Genomic DNA, 19,120 nt, shown 5'->3' with positions numbered 1-19,120 from the left:
TACATGTTTAAATACTGACAGTTTTAGTTTTATTTATATTTACCGTTAAATTTGAACAATAAATTCATTTTTACACAGATTTACAGGGACAACTTTTTATTGTTTTGAAGCAAATACATTCGAAGTTTTATAGAAATAAATATAATTCTGTGATACACGATGTACGATTTATCAAAAAAATAAATAGGTTCAGATAAAATTAGAATCAAAAATTTAGTTCTTGCAATCTTGTAGAAATTAATATGGAAACTAAAAAATTTATTTAATACTAAATACACAATTTAATCCGACTTATTTCGAATTTCTGATTTGCTCCTCAAGCTTTATGAATTGTTTGTTAAATTTTTAAATGTTTTTTTTTTTTTAATTTTTGTTATGGTTTTTGTAGGAGTGATGAATTTTATATTCTAACTTATAGCTTTTTCTTAGTGTCTCTTTGTACATGATTACGTTGTTTCAACATCCTGCAAATGAAAAATAGTAACCAAATGTTTATTGATGTAAAACTAAAAACTTACAGTTGGATCACAATCTGCGCAGTGCCAGGAATAACCTCTGCGTTTGGGTGTTTTCTTAAGCGGTGGATCAAGACATGTAAAATGATAGTTTTTACGGCATTCGTCACAACTGTTTAAAAAGAATTATGGTCAGTTGCGTTTGAATAGTTTTTAGTTTGAGTTCAATACTTACAAGACAAGATTCTGTGGTGTTCCTGATTCTTTACAAACATCACATATAACATCTTTCGGCGGATGCTGCGAACTCGATGACGAAGACAAGCTTAGGGAAGTCCTTTTGTTAGCCTTTCGCGGTGATACTTGGCGGACGGCAGGAGGTGGAACTACTTTTGTGCTTGACGTTAAACTTTGTGCTATTTTACTGGGCGTTTTAACAGGAGTTTTTGTAACTTCAGGTGATGATTTCACAACTTCAGGTGATGCCGAAATATTATTCTGTGAATTATCATCCTGAACATAAAGACACAAATTCAAATTGAAAAAATATGTATTATAAAAATAGAAAAGTTTTACCGCATTAAGTGTTAAATCTTCTACAGTTTCAACAGATGTTGGTCGCGAACGCACCATATCGGCAGAAACATAAAAAAAGTGTGCTTCTGGTGCTACCTCCCCTGGTAGTGGCAATGTTTTGAACTAAAAAATAATAATTTTAAATTAATTTAAATTTTTAAAAATGAAAAAATATTACTCACTTTAATTTTAATTTTAGGAATAGCTGGCTCATTGTCATTGGGGTTTTCATTGTCGTGGTTCTTCTTTTTACGTTTTCGCTTGTGCTCCTTCGATGGGGACTTTTCGTTGTCCGACGAATACTTGCTTTTGTGTTTATCTTTGCTGCGCTTCTTGCGGTTTTTGTTGTGGAACTCTTTGCCTGTTTCAAAGCCAATAGAGCTATCGAGGCTAGTTAATGCGCTAGCACTTGTGCTTTGACTGGTAGTTAGGGCTTGAACTGAACTCAAATCCAGAGCACCTTTAGACAGTAACTTTGCATCCTCTGAAGTCGTGGCCAATGGATCTTCTTTCGCTGAATTCTTTTGTGCTTCGCTCACTGCTTCGGAAAATTCTGGAAAATTCGATATAGATGCGAACTTTTTCACAGACACTGATTTCAAAGCATCCTCGAGAACAACTTGTGGATTGTGTGTTATCAGGGGACTGTAGTCTATTATTTTGGATCGGGGTCTTTTTGCGGCATTGATTGTATCCTCTATTTTCTTGGGTGCATCGAGAGATTTTCGCAGGGGTTTGGGTGCTGGGAGAGAAGCGAGAGATTTTCCATTCTGAGTGAATTCTAATGATGATCTTTTTGGCCCCATCCGAATGCTTGTATCGGTTGATCTTCTCTTGACGGGTGAAATTGATTTTGGGGACATGCTTGTTTCGGGATTTGAGCTGGAGAGATTTGGATCGGCCGGCACAATCGTTCCGTCTTTACTGAAGCGCGTACGTGATTTTCTTGGTCCCTTAGGCATGTCCGGGACCGCATCGGAGTCTTCGGACTTATCACATTCGGAACACTGCCAACCATAGAGCTTTGATTTTTTGGGGTGACGTGTGAGTGGTGGGTTTAAGCATCCTAAGTGGTAGTGGAAATGGCAGGTATCACACTTGGCTAGCAAATGCTGGTCATTGCAGCGTTTGCATATACCACACTCGTGTACCAGAGCCGTCTTGTTCTGTGATTGGGTGCTTAATACACGACCTGTGTCATCCTTTATTCCAGGAAGATGTGCCAGTGGGAAACCAACTCCCATTTTGAGGGCAGCTGCTGTTGGTACGGACATTGGACGGGAAGGCGGAGTCACTATAGGACTTGGTGCCGCTACCTGTCGCCCGATGTTTTCTAAAGTTGGCATTGTTTTGCTTGGACATAGTGATTCTATCTGTTTGTGCATTTCACGAACACTGGCCTGCAATGCTTCGTGCTTTGATTTCAAATCAGCATTCGATTTCACCTTCAAATCGTACTCATCGCGGAGACTCTGTTGGTCCCCCAAAAGATTAGTGTTCGCGTCAATCATCTGCTCTAAATTGCCTTTGAGTTCTTTAATGCGTGAAATTCGATCTAGATAATAGCCTATAAATTCCACACTAAATGCTGGCGCTATATGCCACTTCTTTCGAATGTCTGTAAGGGCTGAGATCTATAGAAATAAAACACAAGAAAAGGTTTCATTAACGACGATGACACGAAGCAATTTTTCTTCTATACCTGAGCTTCTTGTAATTCTAATGCGGCTATATCAACATCCATTATTTCAGCCTTCATAAGGAGGCGGTTGCACGCAGTGGCGCTGGTGGTGAGTAATCTTGATATCTTTTGAGTCGGAACTTGATAAAAAACAACGAAACGTGAAACAACGATAAATGATCTGATTAAAAAAGCAACAAACTTACCCCATGGTTCTATTTTCAGATGTTTATTGTTGCGGTATTTGTTTTGATACTTGGCCAACTTTCTCTGAATTCTTACTTGACCTGGTGTTGGATTATCGTTTTTGTGTTCTTGCTTTTCCAGATTCTTGTGCTCCATTACCAGTTTTATGGAGTTGAAATGCCTTTTTCGATGTTTTATCATAGTTTTGTCCGAATGCACTTTGCAGTGTGCGTAGAAGGGGTCCGCGTGATCTGCTTCCTCCGAATGTGCTTCGGATAAAAATCCCGCGGCCTGTGCACTATAATTATTCATAAACGAGTCATTTATTAAATATTATTAATTAAAATTGTTAAATTCCCATTTACCAAGTGACATGGAAAAATGTTTTGCACATGCCAGCATCACAACCAATACAAACGCCAGTCCTAGAGAAACGCTCATTTTCACAAAGCGTGCAGGTTTTGGCTCCCCACTTACTGTACTGCATTTCGAAGAGTGTCACCGAAGAAAGTTGATCTACTTCTCCGAAGGCCACTCCCGGGACATAAAGGGCACACACCAGATGTACCCATTTGCCTACATCTGTTTCCTTGAATATGCCACCTTTATTTGGACAAAGCTCGCACGAAGGATTCGTAACTCCAGCGCGGCATGCTTCACAAAACCATGGTTCGGTTGAGCAAGATGATGTTGTGCTGGACACACTGGCTGTGTCACTTACACCGTAGCAACCCTCATGAACAGAAACTCCACAGCTGTCACACTCGATAACTTCGTTGGTATCATCACTTCGATCGCCCAAGCAAACGCAACAAATTGGTTTAGTGGGTAACTGTAAGTCAAAAGAAATAACAAAAAATTATTAAAAATTCAATTTTTAAAAAGAGTATAAAATATATAATAATAAAAATAACTTAAATAATGAAAATATGTACATTTTGTGGTAACATTGCTTTTGAGTCATGAATAGCAGAAATCTAGAGATCTGTTCTATTCCAAATGTAAAATTTTACCTTTTCCCTTCTTTAAACCCTATTATATATAAAATAAATATTCTTCAAATTTGTCATTGCTTTACATTTGCGGATGAGTTTATAAATTCCTTTGTAATCGTATCTTATTTGCAAAATGATCAAGAAATTTTTCAAGATGGTTTGTTTTAAATGATCTGCAGCTCAATCAAGATGGGTGCGCTTTTATGATTTTGAAGAATTCCGTTTACTGTGTAACAAAAGAAATAAGGAATGGAAAACCTATCTCAAAACTCTATCTCCAATCAACTTCTTTTTTTATGTTGAAAACCAATTTAAGTCTTTTTCTAATTTTAAGTATGCTTGTTATATTAATGATATGGGCACCTCTTTGAAAGAGAATCATAAAAAATTTTGGAATTTTGTAAACTCGAAGAAAACATCATATGACATTCCAGTTAACTTATCTTACAAGAACCTTTCATTACATAAAACTGTTGATATCTGTAACGCTTTCGCAACAAATTTCCGTGAGTCTTTTGTTAAAAGCTTTGAAGAGGTTGATGAAGTATATTTTCATAATCTTCAATTCTTTTCGCAAACTAGCTGTAGTCACATACCTGTGCTACACAGTACGATCCTTGATTTTTTATCTACGTTGAATGATGACTGTTCAGTCGGCCCCGGTGGTATTCCCCCGTTAGTATCAAAAAAGTGTGGTAATGCCTTAGGTGAACCCTTTACGTTCTTATTTAAACTTTCTCTAAAAATAGGCAAATTTCCCAGTATATGGAAGTAGTCATTTCTTTTCAAGAAAGGTAACAAGTCGGATATAGGCAAATACAGGCAAAGCTTTCTTGCATTTCTAAAGTGATTGAACAAGTTATTTGTGAGAGTGTAGCATTTTTTAGTAAAAATATCATTTGCGAACAGCAACATAGTTTTGTGAAAAAAGATCAACTTACACAAATCTTTTTACATTCTCATACATATGTTCAAACGCTTTAGAAAAAGGTTATGAAGTTGACTGTGTATACACTGACTTTTCTAAAGCTTTTGACCAACTTAGGCACGGAATTATTTTATTTAAACTTAAGGCTCTTGGTTTTCCACCATTTTTCTCAGCTTGGATTAAATCATACCTTGAAAACAAAACTTATGAGGTCAAATTTAGAAATTGGCATTCTGACCTTTTGTTGCTTAATCTGGTATTCCCCAGAGAAATATCTTGGCCCTTTTCTGTTCATCCTGTCTATTAACGATGTATCCTCATGTCTACGCTCAAGTGAACTTCCCATTTTTCCCGACGATAAGAAGATTTTCAAAATAATAAAGTCCACCCATGATCGTATTTTTTTACAAGCCGACATTGATAGTTTCACATTTTTGTGTGGGAAAAATAGCCTTTTACTCTGCCAGACGATAACTTTTACTAAAAAAACTAATCAGTAGTATTTGACTATTGTATATCACAGCAAAAAATCTGTCGCGTCTCCACATTTAATAATTTAGGTGTTCCTTTCTGTTCCTACTTAGAATTTACACATCACATTAATTTTATTGTTAATAAAGCAAGTTCTATGCTTGGTTTTATAAAACGCTGGGCAAAGGAGTTCAATGATCCCTATGTTTCTCTTTCTTTGTAAAATTACCATGTTCGTCCTCATCTTGAATATGCTTCGCAGGTATGGATTCGCTATTACGAAATTCACAGAAAACGTATTGAATCAATTTAACATAATTTCATTCGGTTTGTCCTAAAGGGTCTTCCTTGGTATGATTCTTATGATCGGAATCCCTATGAACATTGTCTTCATATAGTTATATATAGTTTCTCTTGTAATTGCTTGAAATAAAACGTATGCAACCTTTAAATTTATATGCTCCTTAGAGGCCATTAAGATTAAAACCCATTTTATGGGAACCTTCTCAAAATTAAAGTTCAAGTGATCCAATATCTGGTCAATATCTGGGGGTAATAAACTATTCAACCTCATAATAATATGTATCCGGAAGTTTTCAAAACTAAGAATCTGTTAGAAATATGTATTGATGAAAAATTGTAGATGATAAATACTAAATACTAGAAGTATGGAAAAATAGGTCATGTTGCCTAAAAAAGGTGTTGATCAAAAGTCTAAACTATCGTTTCTATTCTATACAATTACTTTTATGGAATACACTTCAAAATTGTTAAAATAGATTTTAAAAAATACTTTCTTAAAGGAATAAAAAAGAAGACTTTTATAATTGAAGATAACAATTTTTAAGGGAAGCATTATGATATTCTTATTATTGGCTTAGCTTTTCCAATAAAAGTATTTTATTTTAAATAGCGCACTATATAACAAAATTGTTATAATGCATTACAAAAAGGTAGGATAACTGAGAGTATTGCCGCTGCAATGAAACAGGTTTGTCGTTTTTTCGTCAAACGATTGTTAAAAAACTTCTCCATTCCCAACACATACATGTTTAGTGCGGATTTTGGGCTGGCGTTGTGACTAGAGCTTTTTGCTTATACGGTTTGCAATAAATTTGTATGGTCGGAAATGGAAAATAATGATTTTAAATTTAAACATTTCTTTTAGGGCCAATTGAAAGATAAAAGTGGTATGCCGATGCTTTAAAATAAATTCAAGACATTTAATACAGAATTTGGCTGATATTGTTTTCAATTGTTTTTTACTTTACAATGAAATAAACATTTGTATTTTTGTATTTTATTTATTTCAAAAATCGCATACAAGGTAGGACATGAGTCTTATAAAGTGTTGCAAGCGTTTACATTAATTTCAGGATTAAAATAAAAATTATATACCTAAGAATTCTATGTACATATTTATATAAAGAAAAGGAAATTTAACATCAATTATTTGCCAAATAGTTGAAAATTAAATCTACTTATGCTTTTCATTCTTCTCATAGCGATTGGCAGAGTTCCAAAGGCTTACATTATGAATACAAAATTGACGCTCAGTATTTAGAACATATCGGGGTAATATGAAAGCAAAGGACCCTTATGAATGAATCAGCATACCGTATAGATAATCAGGGTCATTCCGTAAAACTTCACGTAAGACGGTAATCGCCAAAGCGATATCGTCAAAAATATAGTGTTTGCACGATAGCTAAGTAGGTATCGTCTGCTAATAATTTCCATTGATAATTAAGCAAATTGAAGTAAAAAAGTTTCGGTGTAGTTTAGTTTTGTTACAAAATGAAAATAAAAACTCAAAAATAAAAACAATTAATTCGGTTACGAAGAAAATTAAGAGATGAATCGGATCTTCTATCTATTCTAACCCATATGTAGCATTTTTAGTATATACAAAAAATAAGTAATCACTCTTAATTGTTAAATAAATAAAACCATTGTAGTTCTGGAATTACAAAAGAGGAATTTATAATGATTTCGGAAACAATAAATTCACCCGTGGCACTCCACTCAAAGCATTGAGTAATGTGGATTTGTATCTATTGGCCACCACGTATTGTTGCCTTCCGTTGAGATACGAAAGAACAAGCTTACAGGACTCTAAAAAAAACCCAAAGTTAATTCGCAACTTTCTACACAGAATTAAGTGGTTAACAGTATCGAAAGCCTTTGAATAATCTAACAGTTTTAGCAATTAACATGATCACTGTCCATTGCCATTCTTATTTTATCAGTTACAAAATGTAAGTAAACTGCGCTTAGGTCGAAAACCAGACTGATAGGTACTTAACAGTTTGTTGATTGTAAGGTATTTTTGGATCTGCCCAGAATAGTTTTTTCAAACACCTTCGAAAGTAACGGAAGAATGGCAATCGGCCTAAATTCTGTTGCAGTACCTGTTTGCTTTTTGGGTATGGGAATAATCTTAGCTTTTTTTCATTCTAAAGGACACTCGGAAGTAGTCAATATGGTGTTTAATATGTAGGTTATATAGCGCAGTATATATGGAAGCAGTAGTGTCAAGAACTTATTTACTTAAGATATTATTGTTTCTACAATGTTTACTTCTTGTATTCTTATAAAATTCAGAGAGCTGTTGATAGCAGTTGGTTCCTCCTCAGTATGGGAATGAACGGGTGAAGCAACGTTTATACAATTTGTGGAAGTGCTCCAGTTTGTAACGACGGCATCTCGTCGTGACATCAGAGCAGAGATGTCGCTATTCAGCCAAGGTGGAGCCGTATGCCTAGCGATAAGGGTTTTAATAGGAACCTGCCTCTCAAAAAGCTGATTGACGATTTGCGGTAAAAACCTGACTTGATTATTTACATTTTGCATATGGTACAGTGAGTTCCATTCTTCGCAGTCAAAATCACGCACTAAGTCACATGTGTTAAGTTTTTGATGTCTCGGTATTGAAAAAATTGTTGATCAACCTGAAAAACTAAATCCAAGCATATAAAAAGTAAATCGTGCTTGGAACATTCATTGATTTCTTGTTAAAAAAACGACACTTTTTTTAATATCACAATCAAACCCAGTATTGAGTTCTGTATAAGCAGATCGAAAGTGACTATTATTAGTAATGGTTACAGCCTCTTACATGGAAAACTTGGCAGTTTTAGTAAAACTGCTTAAATCTCATACTTTATATTAACAAATTAATGCTATAGGTCTAAGCGTTTCAAGTATTACGTGAGCAATAGGCAGGAAAAGACGAATATTTTTAAGAAATGTTACAAATAACTTCTCTTGTATTTCAATTGATATTTGGAAAATTATTTGCAAATATTTTTGTATACAGAAAGCGCCAATTTTCAATTTTATTGTAAGGAATTTAATTTTGTAATCATTTGTTTGTAAGATGTCTATGAGCAGTGCGTTCTTATTTATTAATCCAGCTTTTGTTTTTAATTCTCAAGCAATATTTTGTAGTTTTTATTTGGAACGTGAAATATCATTACGTATAAATTTAAAGAAAAATAATTATCCTTATTTCTCGGTCACAGGTGTGACCTGTGTTTTCTGATAATAATGAAGATTTGTTTTAATTAACTTATTCCAAAAATTACCAAAACATGATATAAATTTGTTTAATAACAAATCGTAGTGGAACCCAATTTAAGGAACAAACTAATAGAATCATGAACTTAAAAAAAGGTAAATTCTGCTTACCTTGTCTTTTAGAGAAGCTGAAGTGATAACTTTTGTCAGAGCATCCTTGATCTTAGTCTCAACCTTTGGGGGTTTTAACTCGGCATCTTCAAAGAGGTGTTTCAAGTCGGAGCAGCTGGATTCGCTTCCATCTCCTGAACTATCGTCATCATCATCATCGGAGCTCGAATTCGAGTTCCCATCACCTCCCTGATTGCTCTCCTTGTCTTTGGACCCATCCGAGAAATCGTCATCACTCTCGGCGTGGTCCTCAATCCGGAAATCACTGTCGGACGAACTCTCTCCCAGATCGAAGTCGAGTAGAGTCTGGGTGGTCATCTTGGGCACACGAGACTTCATGCGATTGTTAGCTAAAAATACGTTTTATTGAAAATTGTTATTTTTTTGCAAATGCCGCCAGGGTGGATTTTTGACAGAGTCGCTTTATTGAATTGAAAATGGTCTTTATGCCGGGGAAGGGTCTTTTAGAAGCCGCCTCCTGTCACCCGCCGCATCCCCCACATAACCACACACATAACCTAGAGACCAGGCAAACCAGAATTAATATTTCAAATAAGTCCACTTACGCGGGCCCATTTTTACACAAAAGTATCTTCAAACGATTGTGATATATGCGATTTACAAGGTTCTCATTGTTTTGCAATTCTAATTGATAGTTATTTTTATAAAATTGTACTTTAACACGACCAGAAAAATATTTTCCCGATTTTGAGAGACAAGTTTTTTATTTCAATACACTTCACATCCACCGAAAAGTGAAAAACAAAATGTCAAAAAAGTTTCCTTAACCACGATTGTATAGAAGTGTTGTAAGTTTACAGTTTAAGAGATACTGTTTAAGGACATATATCCACTTGGTAGCTTAGGTCAGTCGCTCACTAGGTAACTCTAAGATAACTTGTTTATGGAGGTTTAATATTATAAAAAGACTAAAATTCATTAATTAAATGCATGATTCTTAAATATTAAATTTTCTTACTGTGGTTTATACTACTGAAATTTGGAGGTTCTAGTTCAACAGAAATTTAAACGTATGGTAATTAGCTCAATTCATACTTACCGTATCATTCCAGATAGGGACTACAAGTCGATTCTCATTTTCATTCAAAAGCCTCCTCAAAAGTGGTTGAACTATTCTTTCTGTAATGTTGTTTTGTTGGAAATGAACTAATAATAAATTTTAAAAACCCGTCTCTTATTTCAAGGCTTGAAAAACATGCAATCTTGGCATACAAAGAAGGATTTTGCTTCACAAATTGAATTGTCAATTTAATTGACTTACACTTTTCGCTTTTGGTTTATCCATTTCGATGATTCGCTCTCTTGCAAAACTAATAATTTGAAGTAACTTTAAGCTAGGAGGAAGTCAGGTTTTACAATACCGGGCTAACATCTTTGTATATTAAATCTTTAGTATTATCATGGAACGTTTATATTTACGTTCGTGGCCTCAAGGTGGCGTTGGAAGTTTTGTATAAAAAAGTGCACGAGGTAATGTCGACATAGCCACTAGGTGCCGCTCTAGTATAATCTCACGAAGATAGATTTATAGATTTTGTACACATATTTACAAAACTGACATTCTGAGCGAAAAGCAAAGAAAACTCGATACTAAGTCCAATAAGTGCTTGTGCTGGGATGCATACTGCAGCAGTTCAGGGGATTTTCGATAATGATAAACATTTAGACTTAATTTTGTTAATTGTGTGCTCTAAGTTTTAAAAAGACTATTTATGAAAAAATCATTTATTTAAATTGTTTTATTTGTAATATGGATGAAAAAATATGAATTGCATGGCTATAGAGGACTTTGATCTTCATATAGACTGTTTTTGCAATTTGTTTTAATCCGTGATTTTCAACATAACAGCTGCAGTCAGTGACTATTACGCCACCAAACAAAAAAAACGTAATTTCTGTTCTAGTACACAAAGGTCCTTAGGCCAAAAATGTTGTCACAAATTGTGGGTTTATTTCCAGACTTAGTGCCTTCCCAATAATCAAACCTAAAGCTCACTTAAATACTTAACTGGGTTTTAAATATTTTGCAATACCAATTAACATTTTAATAGTTAGGTTAAGGACTAACGCCCAGTTAATTTTTATTGTTGGGAAACTTAACTATAAACGGAGAGTTAAATTAAACTCCATGGTTTGTACTGTCATTTTGACAGTAAATGCACAAATACTTTTAAGGTCACAAGATTTGAGATTTGCTGTGATTGTTGTCTGCTAATTGTTCGTGGCAATATTTCATAAAAAAGTCGAATAATACTTGTTTTAATATATAATTATGATTTTATTCTAATAAATATCCATCATATTATAAATGGCTGAAAAACAAAATTTAAAACGGAGCAGATCGTAAAATTTTACGATGGCAATGAAGCAGCTAGACCATTTTCGTATGTTATAGATTCTAAGCTAAATAATTTAAAAGCCAAAGCAATAGCCTGGCAAAATATTGCTGAACCGTTTCAGGCAAGTGGCTTTGAATTGTAGCCGAAACAAGTAAGGGCCCATTGGAGCCGCTGGCGCTGCAAGCAGGAGGCGTGGACCAATTTAAGTCAATTCCATCGATCTCAGAAGGAGACCGGTGGTGGAAAAGCTTCTGAGATCGATTATGAAATTGCTGAAATTTTCACTCTGAATTTTGTTGAAGATACCGCAGAATTTGATTGCGATGCAATATGGCTTGATGATTATTATGAGAAGTAAAATATTTTCTCCATATGATTTGCAATTGTTTTTAAAATATTTGTTTATATCGCAAAGAAAAAATACCACCCCATTAAATCCACCAGAACCTGAATTGTATGGATAAGTTATCTGCCAATGGACGAGAATTGTCCCTTTAAATGAATTTAGCTTCATTTCCTTCACTGGAATTTGATTGGTAGATAGATTGTATGTAAAATATAACTGAATCATACCAAGAGTCATTAATATTATGTTTTAACATAAGTAGTATAGAAGTATAGAAGTATTTTTGTATTTAGTGATAAGTACATAAGAACTATTTTAAAATTAGTTTATAAGCATTATGTTTTTTTTTGGAGCACGAACTGGACATTATTTTTTTTGTGATTTTCTTTGAAGCATTTTAAGTAGAATAAGTATTTAATTTAGTTTTAAAACATGAACCAGCGTATGTTCCTTTTTTAAAAAGTCATTAATAAATAATTGTTCCTCAAAAATTTGTTTGTTCTTATTTTTCTTTCAAAAATTTGGAACCATTCATTATTTCGACCTGTCAATAATTTTAATTTAAATATTGTATAATTTAATTTTAAACAAATATTTTTTTTGTTTAAGTTTGCAAAATTTACTAATGTCAATTCAATGCTGTCTTTTTGACAGAAAATGTAGTAGATATTGTAATAGAAGGCTTATTAGTAAAAGACGTGTTTATTTTGGTCATTAGTATACACGCAAATTAACTCGCTGTTAAAATGTAACTCAACGATACCTAAACACGTGTTTAGCGATTTATTATTGGTCCTTAGTGTTTATTCACGGTTCTGCCTCTTGTCACAAGGCCAACAAAAGAGTGCATTTTTGGAGGAGAAGAAGTTATAAAGGCTCTACTATAATAGGCATAAGCAAACATAAGCTTACGTCAAAAACAAAACGAAAATTCACTTAAGTTTGTGAAATTACTGCGGATAGCCATTATACAATTTTGATCACGTATCCACATGTCGGATTTTACTTATGCGGCGAGCGACTGGGATCGCTCTTGCTTAAGTTAACGACACTGAGAAAAATTGAACGAAACGGAGCTAGACTTCATTATGTTCACTCGTATTGAGATTATTTGTATTCGCACGTTTACTTATGCGCGCATATGCTAGCTTATGCCTATTATAGTTGGGCCTTAACCGTTTAAGTTTATAAATCTTTTTTTTTTTTTAGTGGCAGTAATAATTTGATAACCCACTAAAGTTTCCCGAATTCTTGTGAACAAAATTTAAATTAAAAACAAGTGAAATTGTTTTCAGGTTTATATTTCGATAGACTTTATAAATTCAAATAATATTTGCGAAATCCATACAAGTGCAATTAAAGCAGCTGACATTTAGTCACTAAACAATTTTGGAACTTTGTTAACATTCATAATTTGTACAGTATCTTGTGTAATTATTTGTACTGTGTTTGAATAAAATAAATATAAATTAGATGCAGATTTGCGGTTCTTTGCGATAAGTTTTCAAGTATTGGTTGTGAAAGAATCTAATGTCAAAACAAAGTTTTTGAATGTGAGTTTATAGTTCTTCAGCTGGTTTCCCAAAATTTAATGAAAAGAAATCAAAATTTATTATTATTATTATCATCTTTATTTTTTTATTTCAAAAATTTACAAACTTAAAACTAAAGATTACAAGCATGGCTCATGGGCCGTCTGCCGGTATATTTTTATAAACTAAACATTTTGTGAGAGAAAGTAAACAAAATTTGGTTATATAAAGAAAATAGCAATTGAAAAAAGAAAAAGAATAATGCCAGAGGTAAAAAAATATTCGTTTTAATGGTGTAGGTAATTCAATAGATAAATAAATTTATAAAAAAAATATAAACAAACTCTGATTCGGGCTTTTAGTTTAGCTAAAACAAAATTATTTAGTTTTTCAAAAACAGCAATCATTTAAATATGGCAATATGTGTTAAACAATTGAATCAAATGTTCTAAGGGCTTTTAGTTTGGCTAAAACAAAAGAAAGGATACATAGATCATAAAGAATTTGCAAATTTCAAATGCGGTTTGGGCTTTTAGTTTGGCGAAAACGAAAAAAAAGAAAGATATCTCAAGGAATTTAATGATTAGCAATTTGATTTAGGCTTTTAGTTTAGCTAAAACAAAATTGTAATAGAATTATTATTCTAGTATATATTATTGTACATGTTTCTATATGCATCTAATAAAAACTGAATGAGTAGACGCCAACCGTTATCTCCATTCAGAACACCTAGACATTCTCCAAGTGACAGAAAACTCTTGTTAAAATAAAGCCGACGAATTTCCTGCAAGATTGGGCACCAATCAACAAAGTGGAAAATGTTTTCAACTTGATTAAAGTTGCACAAAGTGCAGTTTGGGTTGTTACCAGTTCTGTGCGTCCTGTGATTAAGCTCTACCATCTCCGTGCAATGAAAAGAAATCAAAATGTAAATTGAAAATCGAGTTATAAATTGTTTTTAGGGTTCTATCATGCCGTCGATTTTGTAACGTCGAATTCTTTTCGAAATCACTTCAAGTGAAATTTAAGCAGCTGACATTTTTCACATTAGTCAGTAAACAATTTTGTTCTTTGTCATAATTTGTATAAATTCTTATATTTATATTTTTTTTTTAATTAATACTGTGCTGATGAAAATTTGCGTTTCTTTGCATGTGTATTGAAAGTTTTTGAAAGATCGTTGCGTTCAAAAATCGTTTTAAATGCTTTGTCCTTTCTCTCAAATACAAAGTAGAAGCTACAACTTCTTATGAAAAATTCTATATAAATGTTAAGGTTTATTTTCTTTAAGTGAAACTATTAATGTTTTACAACAATTTACCCTTGTCGAATTCAAATCTCATCAATTTAATCCAGTCTAATTCAAATCACTCGGAAATCGCAAATATCAAAATGTAGAACTCGGAAATTCACTTCGTTTTGAATTTGAAAAAATAAATTAAATCCATATCGATAAATAAACTTTTAGAACTCCAATTTATTTTTCGAAACGATTTCAATTTCATTTCGAGTGAATGTGAAATGTAGAACTTAGCTGATTGAAAGAACATTGTTCTACTCGAAATTTTATAAAGAACACGTTTAGTGTGCCAAACAATTATCTTAAAAAGTATATCAGTCAAAATCAAGTGCATTACCTAAAAAAGTTAAGCAATGACGTGAAGCTACATACTATTGGCTTTTAAAGAATCGAATTCATAATCCAAATCCCTTGAAAATTGCATAAATCAAAATGTAGAACAGGAAAATTCATTTCGTTTTTAGTTTAAAAAGAAATAAAAATCATACATACAGTTGCTCCCAAAATTATTATTTTTACTGTTATTGTTACTTTTCATATTTAAGATTTTCGCTTCAATATTCACTTCCTCATTTTTTGTGGAAATGGCAGAGAAAAAAATATAAACCGAAATCTTCGGCTGAACACATTCAAAATTCCAAAAAAATACTTATGAAGGTACGACCCTAAACAAACCTGAAAAAGAACATAAACCAATCTTTTCCTAGCAAGACAAGCGAGTAATTTTAAGAAAATTCAAAGTCAACCCCAAAACGTGTGTACCAAACTTGGCGGCCGAAATGGCGACACTGATTGAAAGACAAGTTTCAACCGAAACTATTCATCGCGTTTTTCTGAAGAATGATTTTAACGGCAGGGTTGCTCGGAAAAACCTCTTATTTCCAAAATTAATAAGCGAAAACGTCTTGTGTTCGCTGAGAAGCACTTCAACAAATCCCAAATTTTCTGAAACGGTGTTTTGTTCTCGGACAAGACCAAAATTAAATTATTTGAATCTGACGGAAACCAAATTGTGAAAAAGCCCAATACTCAGTTCAAGACAGAGAATTTGCTTGCCACTGTTATGCGTGGGAAAGGAAATGATATTTTATGGACTGGGAACTTTGAATTTATTGACACAATCATGGACAAGTGGAAATTTTTCGAAGTTCTTAAAAGAAATTTTTGACAGTCTGCAGAAAAACTGATCAGCAAATATTCACTTCCAACAAGATAACCATTAAGAACACATATCATTTGTTGTGAAGGAATGGTTGCTGTACAATGCCAGAAACAAGCTTAAAATCCCACCTCAGTTACAGGACCTCAATCCCATCGAAAATTTGTGGGAAAAAATAAAGCGAAGGTTGCAGAATTGCAAGCCAAACCAAAAAAGCCATTGAAAGCGAAGATCACGGAATTTTGGGAAAATATACCCCCGTCTTTTACTAAAATATTGTTGAATCAATGCCGCGGTGACTATAAGCTGTGAATACGGCTAAAGGTGGTCCTACAAAATATTAAAATTTAATTTTGACCACTAATTAACATTTTTGTATGCTTTGAATTCCAAGTGTACGCTTAATTTTGTGCCATACATTTGATGATTTTTTTAGTTTTTTTAATTTTATTTTTTTGTTGTTATTCCTCTTATTCGACATAAAATATTGAATAAAAGAACATTGAAAACAAAATACCAAAAACATAACATTTTAATAATTTATTTTTGATATTTATTTCTTGATATTTATTGACTAAAAAAAAACAGCTGTACATCAAGATTGACTTATAAATAGTACAGGATATAATACAATATTTATTAGGGATAATGGAGTATTCAAACACTATGCTTAAAACAATTGTAGCAAACTATTAATAATTTATTCAATAATAATCAATTAAAAACAAAATTAAAAACAAAATTCGCAAGAAGAAGAAATTACAATAATTACAAAAAAGTTATCTAATTACCAAAAAGTTACCTTAGTTCAAATTTGAGAAATATTCAAAACAAAGTTGATGAAACCTTCTATGTTCGATTCCAGACCTCATGTGACTGGGAAGATTATTCCACAGTCTGACAGCATAAACTAAAAATTGTCTCCGTCAAACAGGTAAAGCTGGGGGAGCTCAACAAAGTAAAACGATTTGAAGAGCAAAAATCAAGCTTATTAAACAAATAATTTGGAGTCTTGTTAAAAATTAGTTTGAAGAGAAGCAAACAACACCGGTGTCCCACGTTAGCCTACTGTTGAAAGTTATACCTAGGTTTTTTGCATTTGTGACATATTCGATTTGGCAGGCGTTCAAGTAAAGGGATGGAAAATTTACAAGCTGGTGTTTATTTTTACATATTGGAATAGCTTTTGTTTTTTCTGGATTAAGTTCAAGTTCATTGCGAGTTGACCAATCGAATATTGAGCATAAATCAATGTTCATTTTTTGTATCGCATCTGCAATCATACCGATAGGAAAGCTTATATATAATTGTACATCATCAGCGTAGATGTGAAACTGGTAGTGAGATAAAACAAATGGCAAAGCATTAATAAACATAGAGAACAGTAAAGGACCAAGGATAGATCCTTGAGGAACACCTATATTGACAGGAAGAAACGAAGACATTTTACCTCTACCCGATACGGCTTGCATGCCATTAGTCAAATACGAATAAATAAGATTTTTGGTTGTGTCAGAAAAATTGAAATAAGTCGTCAGTTCATCACAGAGAAGGCTAGAGTTAACGCAATCATATGCTTTGGAAAAGTCAAGTAGGGTTATCAAAGTTGTATAATTAGAGTCTAAATCTTGTCTTATATCTTCAAAAACTTTTAAAAGGGCTGAGATGCAGCTGTATCCAGATCTAAATCCCGACTGGAGAGGGTTAAGAAGACGTGAATCTTCAATATAATTTTTGATCTGGTTACTTAAGATAGTTTCAAAAGCCTTAGATAAAAAAGGAAGGATAGCTATTGGTCTGTATTCCATTTTCTTTCCTCGTTTAGGGATGGGTATAACTTTAGATTTTTTCCAGGAGGTGGGATAGATGGAGGTCATTATGATGGTGTTGAAAATGTGGGTTATGTGAGGAAGTATGAAAGGAAGAAGGATTTTTAAAAAGTCTGGGTGTATGTTGTCAAGTCCAGTTGATTTGGATTTAATAGAAAATATTACTTTACCTACTTGATATTCATCTACTGAACAAACAGAAAAAGCATCGACTCTATCGTTTTCCGCAACGCTAGATTGCCCAGTTGGGAATTGGGTTGTTGGAGTAGAGAACTTTCGAAAAATCTCCTCTTTAACCAATGCTCGTGACTTCTTTCCAAAAATACTTGGAGGAACGATTTGAGTTGAACCTGTTGTTATATAAATTGTATTCAGCTGATTTTATTAATTTAGTTACAAGGTTCCTAAATGTTTCGAATTCCCGAAGCATTTCTACGCAACCAAATCGTTTCCAACATCGGTATGAAACGTCTCTTGTTTTCATAGCATTAATTATCTCAAGAGAAAGCCAGGGACAACTACGCGATCTAATTTGATGAGTTTTAATGGGAACGTGTTTATTAAAAAGGTAAGTAATTGCAACAGTAAGACATTCAATTTGATAATCAACGTTTGATGTACAAGTCAATAGATGAGCAATCACTAAATAAAGATTCGACATTTATGTTACGAAAATCACGATACTCGAAGTATTGCGGAGATTCATTTTCAAGATATAAATCAAAAGTTGCAAAAACCAGATCATGATATGAAAACACTGGGACGGATAGCTGACTAGAACATTTAACAAGACTAACATCGCTTACAAGGAAAACATCAAGAATGGAAGGTACACAGTCAGGCTTAAAATGTGTTGGTTCAATATTATTCACAAAAGAGAGCTCCAGAGAATTCATTGAAGTCTTAAAACAATTAGAGGAGGGTTGAAGGAGGTTAATATTTAAATCTCCGAAAATGATCAATTTTGGTACTCGATAACACATTTCTTCATTATCGGTGTTATTGAACCAGAACTTGCAACTCTAGGTGGCATATATATAGAACCGATACTGCATTTATTGTCGCCGTCGAGTATATCAATAAAATAATAATCACATGCCTGGGTACCATCAGAACACTTAACATGACTTGGCCGGATATAGTTTTTCACAAATATCGCGACTCCCTCTACCACAGTGAGTTCGATCAGCCCTGTAAGGTTTTTTAAATCCATTTAACAAAAAAAAGACTACTACTCAATGACTTATGATTTAAAACAGCAAAACAGTTTTTTTTGCTGGTGTACGCTCAATTTTGAGAGTAACTGTATCTAAAAAAATGAATTTCAGAACTTGGATTGTTTATCTAGTTGCATAAGAATATTTTAATATTGCGATGCGTGAAATCATCCATTTATACCGATCGCGAGTCAACGCCATCCAGCAAACCCCAAGGGTTCGGGCGTCCTGGTCTACGCCATCTCTCTAGGGTAAGCATGGTCCGTAAATATCAGCTGCAAAGTAGATTGCGTACAGTTCTTGAGGTAATCAATTCTCCACAAGACCTTACTTTCGAACGTGCCTAAGAGATCGGAGTAACTTTTACTAACCACCCAGATCTTGGATCCATTTGT

The 19,120-nt window shown here is 33.4% G+C and overlaps 1 protein-coding gene across 1 annotated transcript; it reads right to left on the bottom strand.

Annotated features, from left to right (window-relative positions):
- LOC129940517 (PHD finger protein 14) lies at nt 1-9,724 on the bottom strand. The gene is made up of 10 exons (XM_056048882.1): nt 9,549-9,724; nt 8,983-9,332; nt 3,264-3,730; nt 2,919-3,196; nt 2,734-2,852; nt 1,214-2,665; nt 1,032-1,154; nt 691-968; nt 519-627; nt 1-464 (listed from the first exon to the last, which is right to left on the bottom strand). The coding sequence occupies exons 1-10, from the start codon at nt 9,556-9,558 to the stop codon at nt 447-449; spliced, it is 3,204 nt and encodes a 1,067-aa protein (XP_055904857.1). The 5' UTR covers nt 9,559-9,724; the 3' UTR covers nt 1-446.
- Between the last annotated feature and the right edge of the window lie 9,396 nt (nt 9,725-19,120).

The sequence above is a fragment of the Eupeodes corollae genome, chromosome 1 (assembly GCF_945859685.1).
Source record: "Eupeodes corollae chromosome 1, idEupCoro1.1, whole genome shotgun sequence".
NCBI lineage: Eukaryota > Metazoa > Arthropoda > Insecta > Diptera > Syrphidae > Eupeodes > Eupeodes corollae.
The sequence above is the reverse complement of the archived record's forward strand: the minus strand, read 5'-3'. Positions and strand labels throughout refer to the sequence as shown.